This window comes from Cololabis saira, chromosome 18 (assembly GCF_033807715.1).
Source record: "Cololabis saira isolate AMF1-May2022 chromosome 18, fColSai1.1, whole genome shotgun sequence".
NCBI lineage: Eukaryota > Metazoa > Chordata > Actinopteri > Beloniformes > Belonidae > Cololabis > Cololabis saira.
In genome coordinates this window covers 15,654,537-15,675,330 of record NC_084604.1, presented here as the reverse complement: position 1 = coordinate 15,675,330, position 20,794 = coordinate 15,654,537, and the positions used below count along the sequence as shown (strand labels likewise).

Below are 20,794 nucleotides of genomic sequence, written 5' to 3'. Positions count from 1 at the left end.
TGTCACAGAAGAAGAAAAAAGCCTGCACTTATAACAAGCCTTCACTTTCAAGTGGCATCTGATACGAAATCGGGGGAACGGTATACATCCCAAGCCACGAGTGACACAGCGAGAGCCTGCGAAATGTCAAAGTGCTTATTAAATATTATCAGCTTAATCTCAGCATGTTAATGCAGCCTCTAATTAAACAGCAGGTCATGTGGGATTCTCGGCGGGCGGCGAGCGAGACAGTCTGTCATCTCTAACCGGTTGCTGCTGCAAAGCTGCGATGCCACCATGTGGTTGATTAACACCGACTGAGATGGAAAGGAGTGGCTCTGCCAGGGAAATCAATCACACAAACAGAGTGTTTGGGACATTTATTCAGCAACAAACAGCTCACAAACCACGTCTGATAATGCTGAAAATCTATGTAATTATGGGGATTAGGGCATTATGGGTTTATCTGAGGCGATAGCCTGAGTTATTACAAATTACATCTGCTGGTAGCAAGAAGCAAACATGATCGTTAAATGCTGCCTTGAGGGAAATTTAGTGGCACAGATAAAGATTCGGCCCGGCCCGAGGTGTCCCTGTTTGGCTCATTAGTGGAAACTGGGCTAATAAGCATATCTTAATAGGAGGGTGCAGTGCGAGGGGACTCAGAGGCTCGTCGGAAACAGGATGAAGTAGCAGTAGAGCAGGATCCAGAGCACCAGCAGCATTTCCAGCTCTAATGGGGTTATGTCACAAGAGGCTGCTAAAGATCGCAGGAAGAGCCTCCCCTCGTTCCTACAAGCAAATAAACACAAAAGCATTAAACTCTTCATATTGAAACAGCTTTGAAAAGGTACATAAAAGCAGCAAAACAAAACACAGACATAGGTATGTGCGTAGGTTCTGTCCACGGACACCAAACCTCCCTGAGTTAGTAGCCTGGCCAACTATCCATCACCTTTACCCGCTTGTTCCTGTTTGGTGTCGCAGGTCTGCTGGAGCCCATCCCAGCGAAGCCCCCTGGACAGGTCACTAGCTCTTCCCAGAGCCACATGGGTGATTTATCATAACCAATTAACCAGACATGTCCGTGTTTTGGGCTGTAAGAGAAGGCTGGAGAACTCAGAGAAAAGCAACACCGGAAAGTCCCCCATTAGTCCAGGCAGAGTCTGGTTCTTCCTGTTACTGTAAAGAGGGGTTTTCTTCCCACAGTCGCCCGGTGCTTCCTCAGCACGGGGGATTGTATCGCAGAAAAGTTCTGATGCAATCTGTTGGTTTCCTTCACCAAGCAAAATGTGTTACCATCATTATTTTATTTGCTTTTTATTAGTTGGACTAATTTAGAATGACATCAACTGTATTTTTGAAGCACCTTAAGATGACGTTTGTTGTGATTTATTGCGATATAAACAAAGCTGAATTGAACCGTTCTGACTACCAATGATACCGAACTGTGGCGCAACGTTGGGACGATGTTCAGGGATCAATAAAGTTCGGCATCATGTATATTAACATTTAAAAGCTGATCTTCTTGTATGATATGAAAGTGTCCTGAGCGTCGCCGTCCTCAGAGCTGAATTTTGGTTTCCGTGCGTCCCGGCGGAGAGCGCTGTTTCTGTCAGAAGTCGGGAACATTTTTAATTTTCAGCCAATCGAGTTGCGGCTATGCAGACAGCCCTAACCGCAATTTTTATATCTTTATATAACACATTTTTTCATTTTGATTTTCTACTCAGTTTGAGATCTAGGCTTTTATTGTTTTGTTTTTTTATGTTTCATATTTGTTTTTACATTTTTAAAAAGTGTTGTAATGTTTTCATTGATCTTATGCTTGTGTTTAATCACTTTGGCCAACTGTGTTGTTTTTATATTTCAAAAGTACTTGTCACGGTTTTGTATTTACGTCCTGTTTTATTTTGAAAATCCCACGTCCTTGTGTTTAAGATCTGTCTTGATTTCCCTTGTTCCCGTCTGCCCTGATTGTCTGCACCTGTGTCTCATCAAGTCCTCTGTGTCTTTCTCTTGCTCCCTGCTGGTCCGTACTGTTCTGACCTCCATGTTTCTTGTCATAGAACTGGTTTCCACACATTTCTCTGGGAAATCCTGCCACCTCTGTCTCCTACATCTGGGTCCTACTCACCTTTACCTTGACCGTGCTTTATAAATAAAGTTGACTACAGTTGTTTGTGGTATGATGAAGGCCCATCAGAACGCTGTGTGAGCGTTCAGCGATAGACCCTTATTTACTCATGAGCCCATTTATTTTGATCCTTTACTTGATTTCTAGTGCTCCAGTTCTCTGGTCTGAGGTCAGACCTGGTTAACGCTGCTCTGTTTAGGTTAGGTTGTTCAGGTTGTTTTGACCTTTTGAGTTTTGAGCAGTGAATGAAGACATAAATAAGTTAATTTTAGCAACAGACCATTGGACTGGCTGTGAGTTGGTCTTGAAGGGTCTGCATGCGAAGCTAAGCTAAGTGCAGGTAGCTTGTGCTAACTGAGCGTCACCTCAACGCAGCAGCGACTTCTGATGTTGGTTTTCATGGTAGCTCTGAAATGTTCAGTTAAGATTTTCCTGGCAGGAAAAGCTTTGTAAATCTTAAAAAGGTGGAGATACAAAGAACATTTAGGATAAAAACAAGAGCAGAAATTTGTGAAACTTTTAGCCCTGAGTGTGGTTAGAAATAACTTCCAGACTTTGGGTTGGGAGCCTATGCGGATCTTTCGGCCAGATTGCTGAGCCTTTTTTGGGGGGTTTAAGTGCACAGCCACAACAAATTGAAGGGGGACCCAGCCATCTCCACAGAGCTCTGATGATGACATTTCCATCAGCCTGACGCTCGTGGAGAAAGAAACTTAGGGGAAGTGATTGCAAACGGCGATTTTGTATTTGTGTTGACGAACATAAATACCTGGGAGACTGAGACGTTTGTGCACCAGTCTGACCGCTGTCGCCGTCATGGATATCATTTCTCCGGACGGCTGTTGACGACGTCAGATCTTTGGGTTTCGTGTTTTCCGGTTTCTCTCCACCTGCTGCTCTAAGAGGCCTGAAGTGAACACTTTCCTCCATTTCATCAGCGCTGTCGCTTCCCTCCACCGTCTCAGTTCGAGCTGCGTCTGTATTTCTTACTTCATCCCTTACTTTAACCTTGAAACTGTCTGAATTCACACTCGTCCGTCCATTCATTTCTCCTTTCCTTAAACAAATGTCCCCCATCTCGGTCTGGTACCTTAAACCCTCCTCCTCCTCAGATCTTACACAACCATCCAACCGTCTTCTCCTCTCGTCCTCACATCCCCATTTTCCTGAGAGCTCTCTTCCCTCTTCTCCCTCAACATTTCTCTGCCGACGAGCCGCTTCAAAGACTTCTGCGTCCTCCTCATCAGCCTCAGTGTTGTCACATCCATCCTTCACCCATGTAGCCGTTTTCCTCTTCTTCTCCCTTTCTCCATCACGACAGCCACCGTCATCATCCCTCTCCTCTTCACACGCTTCTTTGCGTCCTCTCTCAGCCTCTGGCTCCGAGTCAGGAACATCTCTGTGGTCCGTCGTCTCTCTCCGGTTACTTTTATTCTTATACGGTTGTTGATTGAAATCTGGATCCTGACCAGCAGAGCCTCGCCGATGTTTAGATCCGCAGCCGTTGAAGGTTTTGTGCGCTTCCAGATGTTGAGACTCGTCTCTCATTTCCTCAGCTGTTTCCTCCTCAACTGTCGGCACTTCTCTCTCCGAGTGATTAAATGATTGAAAACCTCCTGTGTTCAGATCCAGGATGTAGCTGTAGGCGTCCTCTTCATCCGAATCCAGAGCTGACAAGCTGCAGACTCCATCTTCAGAGCTCAGGGAAACATGACCTTTATCCGACCTCTGCTCGCCATTCCCCCAGGCCAACCCCTTCCCCATCCACGCCCGGATATCCTGGCTGGCTACGGTCACGTCCAGCGGACTGGATGGCTGCAAAACCCTGGGAGGGGCAGAGGATGGCGCCGAAGTCCCCGAAGATCTCCTGGACCACTGTCTCCACAGAATCTGTTCGCTGCTCTTCTCAAAGCTTTTCAGCAGAGCTTGGACTTCTGGGTCGCCGGCCAGAGTTTCTCCGAGGGCGACCGACTCTACGGATCCGAAGTTGGGGATCTCAGGAACTTCAGAGTTTGTTACATGATCCTGTAACAAAAAAAGGCTGCGTTAGTGACGGTCATGAATTATAAATGAGCTGCTCACCTTGACTCCGCCCTGACTTCTCTGTTGGTTGTGCATCTTTTGAAGGTGCAGTAAATGCTATGTATCTAAGCTGTATCTAAAGTTATATAGATACTCTGATGCGTGTCTGTGATGTCACAGTCAGGGGCGGACTTACCATCAGGCAAAACTAGGCGGTTCCCTAGGGCCCCAAGTTCCTGTGGGGCCCCGTAAAAACCTCATACAATTATGGTTAATACAGTTATTACTTATTTGCGAGTATTAGTTATATTTATGATTAAAATTTTCTCAATAAAATGAATGTATTGTGTGTGTGTCGCCCCCCTTCAGTGTCCACTACATTGGATCAGTCCATCTTACTGCAACATGTGCAGAACGGATCCAAGAAAATGGTGGCAAAACAAACGGCGCGAAATGGAGAGAGGAAGGAGGAGAGAGAGGAAGAGGAGAGTAATCGAGAAGAGAAAAAACAAAACAAAGATGAAAAGAGGAGGGAGAAGGAAGAAAACGAAACATTTACGTTGATTACTATCGTTATCTAGTGAAATCAGTGGTTCAGGAAGTGGAGCATCGTCCAATAATCAATGGTTTGGCGGTTCGAATCCCGCTTTCCACTTTGTTGTGTCCTTGGGTGAAAAAAAAGTAAAAAAAAGTATTCTATCAGAGAACCTGCTGGTAAAAATAATACAAGTGTATACTGTCAAAATGTATATATCTGTATAATTGACCTGTTGCTATGTGTGTTGTCCTCTCATTTCAGAGGGGCCCATACCTGCCTTCGCCTTGGGCCCCAAATTTCTTAAATCCGCCACTGGTCACAGTACCCTCCGTGTCTGATTGTGGCACGTAAGAGTTTTTAATTTGGGAATCAAATATAAAAATAATAATAAAATAAAATAATAATAAAAAAAAAGTATTTTTAAAATGATGTGGTTGCAAAGCGTCGGTTCCCCCTGCCGCCTGAAGGGGGCGCCAAAGGCCACATTGGGTGTAGTTGGTTCAGGGTGTCAAAAGTCGATTTGTATGTGTACAAAACTGAAGAAAAGTTGTATTATCTGAGGTCTGTGTGAGGATGAAGTGGAAAAATCCTGCTGTTTCATAGATGTGTCTTTTAGAATAAGACAAAAAAGGATTTTGAATAAAATCTTATTGAATGTAAAGACGTTCATGTGGAAACTATTTAAAAAAGAAATATGAGGAGGAGCAACAAGGGAAGCCTTCTGCTGGAAATATTTACACCCTAATTTATCAAAATACCAGCAATTGAAATGACTCATTCGCAGCGTATTGATGTGCTTCAGGAACAACTTGTTTTGTTTTGTCAATGCATATTTATCAAAAGATTCGTTAGACCTTTAAATGTTGAGTCTGGAGGAACTGCTCAGCAGTTAAGATAAAGACGTTTACAAGTTTCTAATTATTATTGCATTTCTAATTATGTCCTGCTGTCAGCTTCTTACGTAACAAACCAATATAAAAAGTGGCATCATCAGACTTTGAGCCTCACGGCATGCACCGACCTCGATGCCCGAGTGACGACCCAGGAGCGTTGACACGTACGTTATGATGGATTGCTCATCTGGCGAGCTGCATGTCACGTCTGCGGGGAGAAATGACACACGATTTTTCTTCCGTTACCATGGAGACCGCCCTGCTTTTTGAAGATACTGTTTTTCCCAGTGTTTTACCTTCAGGCTCCAGCAGCGGAGGCACGTCCAGGCTGTGCTGGGCGACCATGAAGGCCTGCCGGACGTTTTCTTTCGGCTCTCGAGAAAAGCTCTCCCTCAAGTCGACCAGGTCCGGCTCCACGGCCTTAATCATGGCAAGGAACGCCAGCCCGCTCCGCCAGCTCTTCCCGAAGTCATAAACATTCACTCCGTACCTGCAAACATGTTTATTTGTTTATTTATTAGGATCCCCATTAGCCATCACTCCGTTGTGGGAGTAATGGCTATTCTTCCTGGGGTCCTCACACAGGACACAATATATTATATACATAATAAAATCATACAGAATAACAATAAAGTATAGACTTATACATGGTAGTAACACGGGAAAAAACTACCATATTAAAAGTATTTACCACAGTGTCGACTACTAATTACAATTGGAAAAGATTGTTAAAACCTGTTCTATTTCGTCCCTACTGACCGCCAGGCGGTGCTGTAAGCACTGGATATCTCCCCCTCGCGCATGCGCATGTCGAGTACAATACCAACAATGTCACGTCACCCGTGACCCCTGCATGACCCCCGGAAGGGTATATCTTCCGGCGTCAGCATGGGATCGGCTCCTTTTTTCTTCTCGCATCGCGCGTCTGAAGTACAGGACGGAAATAGGAGCTTTGTGAAGCTCCTTTTTTTCCTCCCTAAAACCGCCGGCCTCTGTGCAGCTTCGTGCCGTAAGGTAGGAGTAACGATCTCTGTCGTCCTCCGAGAGGCTGTGGCCACGCGGTATTTATTGGTGTTCGTTGCGGCGGCGGCGGCGTCTCCCGCCCCGCCCCCCTGCCCAGCTGACAGAAGGTAAGCTGTCAAGCTGCGCCTGACACCTGATCACAATCTGCGCAGGGAGACAGCGTTTCGCTTCCTCTCCCCACTTATTAATGTGACAACATTATTTTTTCCTTGCAGATTATTTTTTTCTTTTGAAAAAAAAAAAAAAGAAGACAGAAAAGGATTATTTTTTTCTTTTGAAAAAACAATACAAACACCTTTTTTGGTCTTTCTTACAGCCGTGGAGGAGGCCACGCCCCTCTCCCACCGGCTCATTTGTGGTGACGGCAGCGTTTCGCTCCCTCTCCCACTTTATTAATGTGACAACATTATTTTTTCCTTGCAGATTATTTTTTTCTTTTGAAAAAAAAGAAAAAGGAAAGAAACGAGAGAGGATTGTTCTCTTCTTTTTGAGTAAAGACGCCTATTTTTGCCTTTTCTCATAGCCGTGGTGACGGCAGCGTGGCCCTCCCCTCTCCCGCCTGCATATTGGCGGTGACGGCAGCGTGCTCGCTGTGGTGACAGCAGCGTTTCCGCTCCCCTCTCCCACTGACACACCTGTGTTGACGGTAGCGTGGCCCTCCCCTCTCCCGCCTGTATATTGGCGGTGACGGCAGCGTGCTCGCTGTGGTGACGGCAGCGTTTCTGCTCCCCTCTCCCACTGACACCTACGTGGTGATGGCGGCTCGTCCGCTCCCTCTCCCACCGGCACATCCGTGGTGACGGCAGCGTGACCGCTCCCCTCTCCCACGACACATTCGTGTGGACGGCAGCGTGACCGCTCCCACCGACACATTCGTGTGGACGGCAGCGTGTCCGCTCGTCTCTCCTACCAGCACATCCGTGGTGACGGCAGCGTGTCCGCTCCCTCTCCCACTGACACATCCGTGCTGACGGTAGCGTGGCCGCTCCCCTCTCCCACCGGCATATTGGTGGTGACGGCAGCGTGCTCGCTGTGGTGACGGCAGCGTTTCCGCTCCCCTCTCCCACTGACACATCCGTATTGGCGGTAGCGTGGCCCTCCCCTCTCCCGCCGGCACATTGGCGGTGATGGCAGCGTGCTCGCTGTGGTGACGGCAGCGTTTCTGCTCCCCTCTCCCACTGACACATCCGTGCTGACGGTAGCGTGACCGCTCCCCTCTCCCGCCAGCATATTGGTGGTGACGGCAGCGTGCTCGCTGTGGTGACGGCAGCGTTTCCGCTCCCCTCTCCCACCGACACCTACGTGGTGACTGCAGCGCGTCCGCTCCCCTCTCCCACCGGCACATCCGTGGTGACGGCAGCGTGTCCGCTCCTCTTTCCTGCCAGCACATCCGTGGCAACGGCAGCGTGTCCGCTCCCTCTCCCACCGGTCGCTGTGATGGAGCGTTCATGCCCAGGGTGCATGGCCGCCCTGGACCCTGCGGATGACCAGGACCTCTGCGTGTCGTGCCTCGGCCCTGAGCAGCGGGGCCGTTGGCCAGCCTCCCCTCATCTCAGCCGGGGTCTTCTCTGAAGCGATCGGCAAAGAGAGTGGTGGGGGCCCCCAAACGACGGCGGATGACGAGCCAGCTCTCCTCGAAGGTAGATCGCTTGGCTGCCGACATGGAGCAGATGAAGGCGCCCCTCCTCAATCTGCAACCTGGTACTGGCCAGGTGGAACCTGCCATGCCAGAGTTTGCTCTGGGGTCGCCACCGCCGCTGCCGGAGGACGCCATATCCATTGCAGCCTCGGCGAGCCACTTCAACGTGTCATCAGGGGACCCGGCCTCACAGCGCTCGGGGTTCTCCTCGCACTCATCTGCCCAGAGCTCTCGGGAGGGGACGGTTTGTTCCTCCGTGCAGAGCATTATCCGCACTGCCCTGGCACACTTGCAGCCGAGTGCACCGCGTGCGGAGGTGGCCTCTAGCGCCTTCCACAGGCGCAATCCTTCTCCGGTGGAATTCACATTCCGTCTTCGTCGGATTTTTTTGAGGGGCTGCACTCATGCTGGAGAGATGTCACAGCCGGCTGATGACCGTGCTCTGACGGCGATGGAGGACGCTGCTGTGGCTGGTCTCCACCACATGCCCCCCCCCCATCGAGCCCTCCATTGCAGCACTGATAGTGGCTCCTGATGAGGCTCTGAAGCCAGATCCCAAGTGCCCCTCTACCCAGAGTAGGGTTACTGATGGGCATATTTGTAAGGCTTATGAAACAGCGGCACGCATCGGCCGGCTGGGGAACACCCTTTCCCATCTTCTGCTGGCTCTCTCCACCTCCCTGCAGGATGCACAGGTGGAGGATTCCACACGAGACATGTGTGACATATCCCTACAGGCTTTTTGCCTGGGGGCGCCTGGGGCGGCTGATGTCCACCCTGGTGCACACGCGCCGTCATGTCTGACTGGCGCAGTCACCCCTGACGGAGACTGCTCGTAGGGTTCTTCGTCAGGCACCGGCAGACCCGGGGGAGCTGCTTGGGGCAACTGCCCTGGAAGCTTTGAACCGCACCGCCCTGGCTGATGAGACCAGGCAGCGGCTGGTGTACCTTCACAGGGGTGCGGCCGCTTCCTGTACACCGGGAGGCCCTTCACCGGCCCCCGGGCCTCGCCCCCGGCCGCCTGCCCACGGCGGCCGGCGCGGCTTTCAGCGGTCTGTGAGTCAGCCTGCTGGTGACTTTCGCCCCCCTGTGCGCGGACCGTCCCACCAGCGTCGGGGCGTTGAACCCGACCGTCGCCCCCCCGGGACGTCCGGAGCCCGGGGGAGACGGCGCTGAGGCCACGGAGCCGGTCGTCAGCTACTTTTCCGGCAGCAGCTCGGTTACTGGGCTGCCTGCTCATTTGGGGGCCGGGTGGTTTCCACCCTAGCCCAGGGGTACGTATTGCAGTTCCGACACCGGCCTCCTATCTCCGGCCGGGTTGAGATGACCATCGTCAGAGACCCGGCAAACATTCCGGCTCGGGCTCAGGTGTTGCCCGCCCTACTGGCCAAGAGCGCCATCATGCCGGTGGACCCCCCGCCGCGGCCTGGGGGTTCTACTTGAGCTACTTTCTCATCAGCAAGAGAGACGACGGACGTCGTCCCGTCTTGGACTTGAGGGACCTCGACGAATACATGAAGGTCCTGCCCTTCCGGAGGCTTGACCACAGCAGATGCTCTGCGTAGGTCAGGAGGAAGTGGTTTGCAACTGTGGACCTACAGGGCGCTTGTTTCACGTGCCGGTCGCGGCACGTCACCGGTGGTTCCGGGGGCTAGCCTACCGGGGCCACCGTCGTCGGTTCAGGGTGCTCCTGTGCGGGCTCTCCCTGTCACCGAGGATTTTTTTCACCAGGTGCGTGATGGCAACCCTTGCCCCTCTTATACCTTTGGGCCTGCTGTCGCTACGCCCCCTGCAATGTGGCTGGACAGCCTCGCCTGGATGCCAAGAGGCACGGGCGCAGGCTGGTCAGGGTTCGCGGGTGTGTGTCTATACCCTTGCACCCTGGAAAGGCGGGACATTCCGGCTGAGGGGTGTGCCCTTAGGCGCTGTCCCCTCCCTGCCGGGAGGCTGTCATCAGTAGTCCTCCCGGGTCCGCACGGGCCACATCAACGTGCTGGAGCTCTGGGCTCTGCACTTCACACTAACATTTTTTGCAACTCCTGTGGGGGAGGCACGTGCCGGGTCGGTCGGACAGTGTGTCCACTGTTCCTTGATCGGCCACCAGAGGGGGCCCCGACTCTGCACAGCTGCTGCAGGTGTCCCGGGGCCTCCTAGCGTGGACAGCTCCTCGCCTGCCCGGCCTTCGGGCGATGTTCCTGCCTGGAGACAGGAACCGGGTGACGGACTTCCTCTCCCGGCGCAAGCCGCCTTTGCAGAGGGTCCTCCAGAGGGCTCACGGGCTCCTCTTGGTGGCCCCCTTCCGACCGGGGAAACATAGTTTCGACTGCTGCGGGGGCTCTGCTGCGACACAACATGACGCCCCCCAGAGGGACCGTCTTTTCCAGCCGGGGATTCAGGTTTTGCACCCCGACCCCGTCGCTTTTGGCTCTGAGTCTGGCCGCTGCGGCGCCCGACCCATTGTTGTCAAGCTGTCCTGAACCCGTCAGGGCTGGCATCTCGAATGCCCATGTGCCTCCCACCCGCCTCTGGTATGAGTGCGAGTGGGGGAGATTCTCTGCCTGGTGTGCAGACGGGGCAGAGGACCCTGTTCTTTGCCCCGTGGCCACGATCCTGGGGTCCCTTCGGTCCCTCCTGGATGGTGGCCGTGCTCAGTCCACTTTAAGGGTGTATGTGGCGGTCATTTCATCGCAACATGCCCTGGTTGAGAATGCCACCGTGGGGTGCCACCGGCTGGTTCTCTTTCTCAGGGGGGCTCTGAGGCTGCCCCCCCCGAGGAGCCCAAAGGCCCCAGTTTTCGATTCCATTCGATTTTTATATAGCGTCTAATACAACAGATGTTGTCTCTAGACGCTTTCCAGAGAACCTGAACATAAACATGAATATAAACCCCCGAGCAGTGTGGGACCTGCCCATGGTGCTAGGTGCCCTCTCTTCTCCACCCTTTTGGGCCCTTGGCCCGGGTGGGCCTGAAGTGGCTCTCTACGGAGATAGCTTTTCTCCTCGCCATGACATCGGCGAGTCGATGAGTTACATGCCCTGTCAGTCAGCTCAGGGGCTATGTTGTGGCCGAACGTGGCGTTCCTGCCCTAGGTCCTGCAGAGAGTGGGCTGAGCCCTTTGTGCCCCGTACGGGCCCTTGCTGCTTATGCTACCGCGCCTGTGCGACGGTCGGAGCAGCTTGTTCTCTGCCATGGTGGCCCCAACAGGGGGCGTGCTGTTTCTGGACAGCGCCGTCCCACTGGGTGGTGGACACCGTCGAGCGCGCCCACAGGGCCAGTGGCCGCCCCTTACCAGTGGGGGTGAGGTGCCACTCGGCCAGAAGCGTCGCAGCTTCTTGGCTGCCCTGCAGGGGGTGCCTCTGGAGGACATCTGCACCGCGACTTCGTGGACGTCGCCAGACACGTTCTCCAGGTTTTACCGGATCAATGTCGCCACTCCCCAACCATTGGGCGTGGTTCTACTCCCGGGTCCTTCTGCCCCTGATCAGTGTGGTATGTGACCGGGATTCTATGTGACATTGTTGGTATTCGTCATCCAGTGCTTACAGCACCGCCTGGCGGTCAGTAGGGACGAAATAGAACGAAAGTTACGCCTGTAACTACGGTTCTATGAGTCCCGGATGACCGCCAGGCCTGCCGGTCACTCCGAATCCTCGTGCTCTCGCGAGAAGATTCTAGGAGCCGATCCCATGCTGACGCCGGAAGATATACCCTTCCGGGGGTCATGCAGGGGTCACGGGTGACGTGACATTGTTGGTATTGTACTCGACATGCGCATGCGCGAGGGGGAGATATCCAGTGCTTACAGCACCGCCTGGCGGTCATCCGGGACTCATAGAACCGTAGTTACAGGCGTAACTTTCGTTTTCACACCAAGTCAATATCTAGGCTTACCAAGCTTACCAAGAAACCAAGAAGTCAGATATTAGTCAGATATTATACACACACCTTTCAAAAATCCTCTTTTTCAGTTTGTTTTTAAAAACTACTTCTGCTGTCAAGTAATAAGAGCTCGGGTGGAAGCCTGTTCCACTCTGCAACAGCTCTGTACAGAGCTGTTCTTCTAAGTGTGTTGTGAATCTGTTGTTGACTGCTTGTCTTGTGTCATGGTTATGTCTGTTATTGGTTGGCACTAGTTATAAATATAACACTGCGTTACATGACCTCCATGCAGCTCCAGCAGCTCTGGTGTTTTGATTTGATTTGATTTTTATTTGTCTCAAACATGCACAAGCATAAAACAAATGGTGTATATATAATAAAATATAAAAAAATAGCACATTATGATGAAGTGCAAGTTCGAGAAGGAGCTGAAGGAAGCAAAGCTTATCAAGTTCAGCCCCCCCTTATATTGTCATATCCAATTACACATATATATATATATATATATATATATATATATATATATATATATATATATATATATATACACACACACATATATATACATACATAAACACATACATACACACACCTATATACACATGCATTTACACACACAAATACAGACACACATTCATACAAAATTCAATTCCATAAGAATATTCAAAATCCATAAATCAATGCAATCTAAAAAATTCTGAAAATTTAACTTTAATATGAATTAATATAAATAAAACCCACATTAATGCTAACTAAATAAAATCCTGTCTAAAAAAAATTATAAAATTAGCTGTCCAGTCCTTTGTAGCTGGCCAAAGGTGTTTGTTTATACTTATTTATAAATTGTTTTGAGTTAATGCAATATTTTCATGTCCTCATCTAGTTTGTTCCACAATTTTACACTATAAACAGATATGCACATACTTTTCAGAGTTGAATGGATGGTAAGCTGTTTAAAATTACGAAATTACTCTTAAATTGTATGTTCCCTCTCTAACCACGAACATTATTTGGATGTTGCTTGGTAACAATTTATTCCTTTAATACATAGGCTGCGTCCGAAATTGCATACTTCCACCCTAATGAGTATGCAATAACAGTACGTGAGATTTTTTAGTGCGTCCGAAACATTAGTACGTACTCAATAGTGTGCTCTATCCATACTCATTCCTGAGAAATTTATTAGTGTGGATTGATGGACACTAGCTAAGCACAAACTTCCCACAATGCAATGCAGCAGTGTTTGGTTGCTAAGTGCTGCTGCAGATACGTATGTCATAAGTGTAATATTAAGTATAATATTATTATATAATATTAATATTATAATATTCGTATATAATAATATTATATAATGTCATCTTCTTTCGGCCAGAATAAACGGGAAAGAGCGGAGCGGTGCTGCTACTGCTGCTGTGACACGTCACTTCCTCCCAACGGCAGGAAGTGACGTGTGCGCTCTGCATAGTACGCCCGAATTAATACATACTAATGATATTTACTAAAAAGTGTGCCGAACTTAAGTATACTTTTTAGTATATACTGTTTAGTATGGCATTTCGGATGCACCGATGTTAATTTTAACTAAGTCCCAGATTTTTAAAATACCCGATTTTAACATTTTTTGTTGTTGTAGTGTTCTTCCGACTCACTTGGCCGTGCGTCTCTGGACCCACTGCAGCAGCGTCCCGACTGCTTTGCTGCGGTACTTCTGCTGCCTGGCAGCATTCCTGCGTTTCCTTGGCAACGTGCTGCAGGAGACGCCGTCACCGTCGTCATGTGGAAGGAGCGAGAGGTCGCTGGCGGACGGGTAGCTGCTCAAGGACGAGGAGGACGGGGTGGAGGACAGAAGCCTCTGCAGGCCTTCGGTCACCTCCTCCACCTGGAGACGATGGAGGTGTGATGTAGAAGATGAACTGAGCAGTTAGAGCGATGTTAAGAGGGAAACTCCACCTGGAAATGCAGGATGATGTTCCAGATGAGGCTGAGAACGACAGACGGGACGCCGTCAGCAATCCCACAGGCATCGATGCCCAGCAGCTTAACCTGGGAGACACCGCTGGAGTCAATAATAATACATTTATATAGAAATATAAAACGTATACGGACCAGCAGACACTTACATGCCGGTCGTCGAGAAAAGCCAGAGCCTTGGAAATGTTGTTCAGTCTGAAGATGCGATGAGAAGACGACCGAAACCTGTAAAGCTAACGTGAGGCACTACAGGTTAAAGGGAAGAACTTGACAAATGCTGTGATTCTCCAGACGACTAGATGAGAAGACTGATGGCAAATACAAGCCAGCGGTTATTCAATTCAATATACTTTATTGAACTTGGGGAAATCTGTGTGGGATTCGACATCTGAACCACAAATGATGGCTTGACAACAACAGAGAAACCATTTCAGCAACAATTAAAACACACACATACTAATTAAAACATGCCTAAAAACCACCATAGTAAAACACAATATAACTAATAAATTAATTAATAAAATTATTATTGCATTATTGCACGCCCTTTGGCCTCAAGGAGCATTGTTCAGGAGTTTGATGGAGGTTTGATTCTAAGGTTATTTCACTTACAATAAAGACGGTTGGAAATTTGGATGTAAATTAATGTGAATTAATATTAGTTAGCATAGGATGGGTCGGTCAAGCTCAAATGGGTAACTGTGATTTACATAAAGTGGGCGTGGTCTCGCCCATTTGCAACATGGCTCCGTGAAAGACTCGTCAGTAAACGTGCGGGTGACATCACAGTTATACAGTTGTTTGACACAATTATCAGGATTTCCATTCCAGTAATTTCATGAATGATTCAAAGCCAAAACCAAAAAGATATTTGGCATTGAAGAGACCTGTAAGAGGTTTTTCTTTTTCACTGAGGCTTCAACTTTGATGATTTCTAAAAATGTGACGAATATAAAACTAGTGTTGACAATCTTAATAAGATTGATGTTATTTAATAACAGAAAACAGCAGCTCTGTCAAATCATCTCTTTGTAAAGTTGCATTAATCCTCACACTTTCTTTCCCTGCACAACACACGGCAGTAGTAGCAGGTCGTCAAACCAGCCTGGAAACGCCTGGAGGCTCGTGCTTTGCATCACAAAACCTCCAGAAGGTCGTTAAAGCTCACATCGTTACCATCATGCATCTGGAGACAAACATCTCCTTATTCTCACCAGTTTGCACCCTGACAGCTCCTCCAGCAGGGCCATGAGCACTCTCCCGCCCTGGACGTCGGTGAACAGGTCCTGGACTTCAAGAGGAGGATCGCACTAGAAATAACAGAAAATGTACCTCCTCATTCTTCTTCTTTTTCTGAAATTGTACTCGTTAGAAAGTGTTGCAGTAAAGGTATGTTGGTTTGAAGCCTTACTCTCTTCAGAAACACGTTCATCCATCTGGTGAAAGTCCTCTTCTGCACTGCTTCCTTCCCACCTGGGGGAAGAAACAAGAGCTTTTTCATTTAAACTAACAAGCTCTAACTGGGAGCCTGAAACACTCATCTGGTGTACGAATACATCACTTCTTGTTTGTGTTTTTTTAATTCAAGTAAGCCACATGCAAAGGTATTTACTGAATGTTGTGGACCACTATGTGACCATACCTGGATCCTGCCCATGTTGATCACCGATCACTCCTGCTGCTCTTCCCTGTGAGTCCCAGTCGTCCTGCATCCTCAAATCAGTCGTCGCGATCCATCGCACGACTGAAAACACACTAGAAGAGTTGAAAATGTCAACAATCGGAGCAGCTCTGAGGTTTTCTGGAAGAATGAGAGTCTTATAAAGGCAAAGTGAGGCAGCGCGTCTTGCCCCGGCACGCTGGAACACCACTCCCCTCGGGACAACTGAGCCTCGCTCCCCCATTGGCCGGCTCCCACGCGTGAAGGAGGTCGCACAGCGTCAAGGGGTTTCTTAACCGCTCAGACAGGGCTGAGGCCCATAATGCAACTGTCCGACTCCTCAAACAGAGGATTTATCACTATAACTTATGAAGTTTGGTCTGAGCTTGTCCAGAGCAGCCTGAAGGCGTCACCACGGGTTTACTCTTTGAAAAACAGCACCGATTAATCGTCAGACAAACAGAAATATTGCGTTAAACTGTCTCGCTTAGACATGAAATCATCGTTTATTTAAGCTGTTTAACTCTTGACCAACAGAGGCCTTTTGAAGAATTTGTGGACAGTGTGACACACTTTTCCCTGAAGTGGTGGAGTCCCTGAAGTGTTCACGCCATCAGAACTACATTTTTCGATCCTATTTTATATGCAATTATACAAATATTTTTGACTATAATTACCATATTTGTGAAAAAAGAACAACATGACAGTTGACATGTACAGTAAGGGAAGAACTGAATACTGTTTGTTAGTGATGTGCGGATCGATACTGAAATATCGACACTTCCAATACCAGATCTGTATGCTCTGAAATCGATTCTCAAACTAAAATATCGATACTTTTGATACTTCAGTCATTTGTGGTAATGTATATCATTAACAGGAAAGTAACTAAACTATTCACATTTTGTCTAAATGACTCGCTGCTGGTAGGAACTACTTTTTTATTTTCATTTTTATAGTAGTTCTTATTTTTGTTTATTATTATATTCTTTATTTTAATGGTTTTATTATTTTACTTAGGATCTTTTTTTAGTGATGGAAACACCTTTTTCAAACACTCGGCTATATTGTGAATGAGGCCGCTACCTCAGTAAACTTCTGACTTTAATATTAATAGCTAAATACCGGTAAGTGACTCGATGACACAATGTTTTGTATTCTTAAGCTTTCTAAAATACACCCATTTTCTTAGATTTACCAGTGACATTAGGTCTATTTGCACAATTTATCGGTATCGAATCAGTATCGCCGATACCAGCCTGAATTTTACTCTGTATCGGATCGGAAAGGAAATCAGTGGTATTGAACATCACTACTGTTTGTGACAAACCGCCGCTACGCTACCAGATACAGTCGGACTGGGGGGGGGGGGGGGGGGCTCAAATTTGATGTGAACTGTGATACGCTTTGCAAAAAAGGTCAACAAACGCCTCTTTTGTCTGAGGAAGCTCGTTAAATTCCAGGTTGACAAAACCCTGATGGAAATGTTTTATAGTGCTTTTATTGAATCTGTCATCTCATTTTGTACCATTTGTTGGTAGGGAAATCTTGCCAGCAAGGAAAAAAACTCCCTGGGGAGAATTGTGCGTGTTGCTTCTAAAGTTGCTGGGGTGAAGTTCAGCAGTCTGGACAAAATTTTTAATTCTCTTAAGAAAGCTTAAGAAAGCAAAGTCCAGTTATATTTGAAGACAGATATCTGGTGAAAATTCTGTCAGCCCCGCAAAAAAGGCAATAACTAGGAAGTGGTGCAAAGAGGAACCTCCCACACTGAGGAACTGGTTGGACATTATAGAGGAGATATACAATATGGAGAAACTCACACACATACTGAGACTCCAGCAAGCTCAATTTAACAAGAAATGGGACAAATGGACATCATACAAGGCTCGCAACAGAGACACCAATACAGAGTCTGAATGAAACCGGAAAAGCATGGATGATGTATCATGTGAATGTGTATACCACTGACACTGACAATGTTCTTTGTGTGTTTTCTTGTCTGCAAAAAATCAATAAAATTTGAGTGTCAAAAAATTAAAAAAAAAGAAAGCAAAGTCCATTCGCAAGGATGATACTCACACTCTTAACCAAGAATATAAGCTTCTTCCCTCTGGCCTTTGCATAACTGTTCGGACAGCTACAAAAAATAGATACAAATGTTCGTTTGTGCCTCTCTCCATCAAGGCTTTGAATGCTGCAGAGAAGAGGAGGGAATTGTGGCTCTGTGGCTTAGAACCTGGTCCATGCTGCCACCTGTGTTGTTGAAATGTATTTATGCTGATTGGTAGTCTCCCTTTTTATTGTTTCTCCCTCCTTTGTGTTCTCTGGGCTATGAGCTCGGTGCATCTGATGTAGTTTTTCTCTGCTCGATATCATGTATGTTTTTATGTCTGAACGTGTGTGTATGATGAATGTGTGCTGAAGGATTATATCTGCTGCAAACTTAAACGCCCTTCAAGGGACAAATGAATAAAGTGAAGTGAAGAGATGTACAGTTCCTTGTACGACCACCAGGGGGCGGGTTCATCTAGGCTGACCCCTCCCATCTTAAAAGTAGTAGTTTACTTTGTTTTGGTCATTTACTCACTCACTCACTCACTCACTCACTCACTCACTCACTCACTCACTCACTCACTCACTCACTCACTCACTCATCTTCTTCCGCTTATCTGTTCCCGGGTCGGGGGGGCAGCAGCTTCAGCAGGGATGCCCAGACTTCCTTCACACACTGTATATGTATACACACGGGTATATATATACACACATGTATATATATATACACATTTCTTTTTTTTAGACCAAAAAGGTATAGGCTGAAGCCTCATGGCTTATTTTGCCTATCCTTTGCCCCACTTATGATTTGCAGTTTCTGTTAACTTCATATCTTAGGTGAAAAAAAGATGCTATTCATTTCAAAGATCAATAGGCTTACTCTTCATGAGAGACGCCGTCCACCGGTTTTAGGTCAATAGCCTATAGAAGGATCCAAACAGGAAACTTTTAAAACTGTCAAGTTGCTTTAATGGATTTACTCCTTCTCTGCTATGTTAAAGACCAAAGTTATTGTTTAGAAAAGTGCTACATGAATAAAGTTTTATTATTGTTACTGTTTATAAGTCATTCAATTTCACCCGCAAGCCAGAAGTTGCCATGTAAGTCACTTGCTCTCCAGCAGCATTCATCGTTGTTTCAGCACCAACATCCGAGGTGAGGATTGATGGACAGAACTGCTGACGTTTCCAACTCTCCGGGCCATCAAAAATGACCATCAACTTTGACATTTTCAGGGTTTTTTTATTTAAATATGCCCAACTGTTTAGCTTTCATATATATGTATGCAGTACAGACTGTTTTAACTTGTCTTTTTCAGTATTAAGCCTTAACACATGTGTTAGCGTGTGTACACACGAGTTAATAATTCAATGTTTAGAAAGTATTTTGAAGCCCAAATATACATAATAAAGGCTTTATTGTGTATCTATGGAAGCAATGCCGGCGCCACTGGTCAACATTACCCACAATTCACTTCCCCTCCGACATATATGTTGGTTTATATTAGTTTGTTGTGGAAAGCCTCAGAAAACTTTATAATATAAAAGAAAAAAATGTTTTATACAAAACAAAATAATCTATTGAAGATAAAACAAATAAAGAAATGCACAGGATTACCCGATGTATTCATAATGATAAGAATAATTATCTAGGAATTGTCAAACAAACAAGATTGGAGATGTTTTGGATTTCAATGTATAATAAACACTTCAAATAATAAAAAAAAGGATGTTTACGGTATTATTTCATGTAAATATTTTATTAATGTTCACGTGTTATGTCAGGAATTAAAGGGTTAAACAAGTAAAATCTCCACTTATGTTTTTCTATATTTATCGTGCAAGAACTTTACAAAATACATTTTGAAGTTTAATTATAGTTAAATATTTCTAAAGTTCTTATCTCATTTTATTTTATCATTGAGATTTCAACAGTGTGCTTCTAATTAAGTTTTTAACAGCTTATTAACATTTAACATACAAAACCGATGATGAACTGTTCAATTATACTTTGGAAAATTGAACAATTTATACAGCAAATAAAGTCTGCTTCACTTTTATGAGCTAATACCAAAATGTTTCTAAAAGTTTTAATTCACTTAATTTAAATTTGATGTATATAGCGTCTATGACGACACAAGTTGTCTCGAGAGACCCAGATCCCGGGGGGGTTTAGTGGGGATCATAAGGGGGGAATCAGTGCAGACCTGCTGGGCAGAGCAGGAAAAGATACCAGAGAGATGAAGAACGGAGAAAGGAGAGACACAAATAATCATTCCCAGTAATATACTGGCTTTAGACTTTATTCAGTCGCACAATTAATTATTTAATTAAGTCTTTCACATCAAAATAAATTAATTCATTACTTATCAGCCTCTAAAACTCCAGCAGTGAAACAACCTCTGAGATTGGAACAGTTTATGTGGAGCTGATCATTCTTTAATTATAACTTTAGTTATAATTATATTAATAAATATATTGATAAATTGATAAATAATAACTAATCAACTTCCCTTCGGGGAATAATTACTTTTTTTTCATTGAATTGAAATAAAAATGTAAACTGTAGTTACAACTTTTGCTAAGTGGTTTAAGGACTTTTAGACGCCTCTTTGCTTCGAACACCGTGATTGGCTTATCCATAACTCTGAGAACTGTATGTGCATATTTACGCTTCAAATGGACGGATAAAATTCTCACATTTGTTTTATGTGAAGTTTTCACGTGATTAACAATCGGTCGGTTTTGGGTTTTTTTTCTACACATCTAAAACACTTCTTTGATTGTGATGTTTACCTGCAGTATTCTCAAGAGACGTTTTGATGGTTTTTGGAATCATTTCAAGAATCCTTTAGTTCCTTCTTATAGCTGATGTAGTTGGGAATTTTTCAACCATTTTAAGAGTAAAGTCATGGTGGCAAATAGTCATTTTTAGGTAAAGTATTGATTGCAGTCTTCTCTGTGATGTGTGACTGCATGTCTGCGGTCAGACATGGACCTA

General features: G+C 46.5%; 1 protein-coding gene across 1 annotated transcript; it reads right to left on the bottom strand.

Annotated features, from left to right (window-relative positions):
• Window positions 1–183: 183 nt before the first annotated feature.
• clmnb (calmin b) lies at window positions 184–16,257 on the bottom strand. The gene is made up of 10 exons (XM_061746757.1): window positions 15,725–16,257; window positions 15,494–15,555; window positions 15,297–15,392; window positions 14,232–14,315; window positions 14,062–14,154; window positions 13,761–13,990; window positions 5,866–6,059; window positions 5,698–5,777; window positions 2,886–4,141; window positions 184–771 (listed from the first exon to the last, which is right to left on the bottom strand). Exons 1-10 carry the CDS (start codon window positions 15,984–15,986, stop codon window positions 642–644), a joined length of 2,487 nt encoding a protein of 828 aa, XP_061602741.1. The 5' UTR covers window positions 15,987–16,257; the 3' UTR covers window positions 184–641.
• Window positions 16,258–20,794: the final 4,537 nt, after the last annotated feature.

Bases quoted from the DNA above. Each gene is read 5' to 3' on its own strand.
- clmnb (XM_061746757.1), bottom strand. From the start codon at position 15,986: ATGGGGGAGCGAGGCTCAGTTGTCCCGAGGGGAGTGGTGTTCCAGCGT. The intron at 15,556-15,724 runs GTATGGTCACAT...TTCTTCCCCCAG, and splicing joins TCAACATGGGCAGGATCCAG to GTGGGAAGGAAGCAGTGCAG. The intron at 5,778-5,865 runs GTAAAACACTGG...TTCTCCCCGCAG, and splicing joins TCCGCTGCTGGAGCCTGAAG to ACGTGACATGCAGCTCGCCA.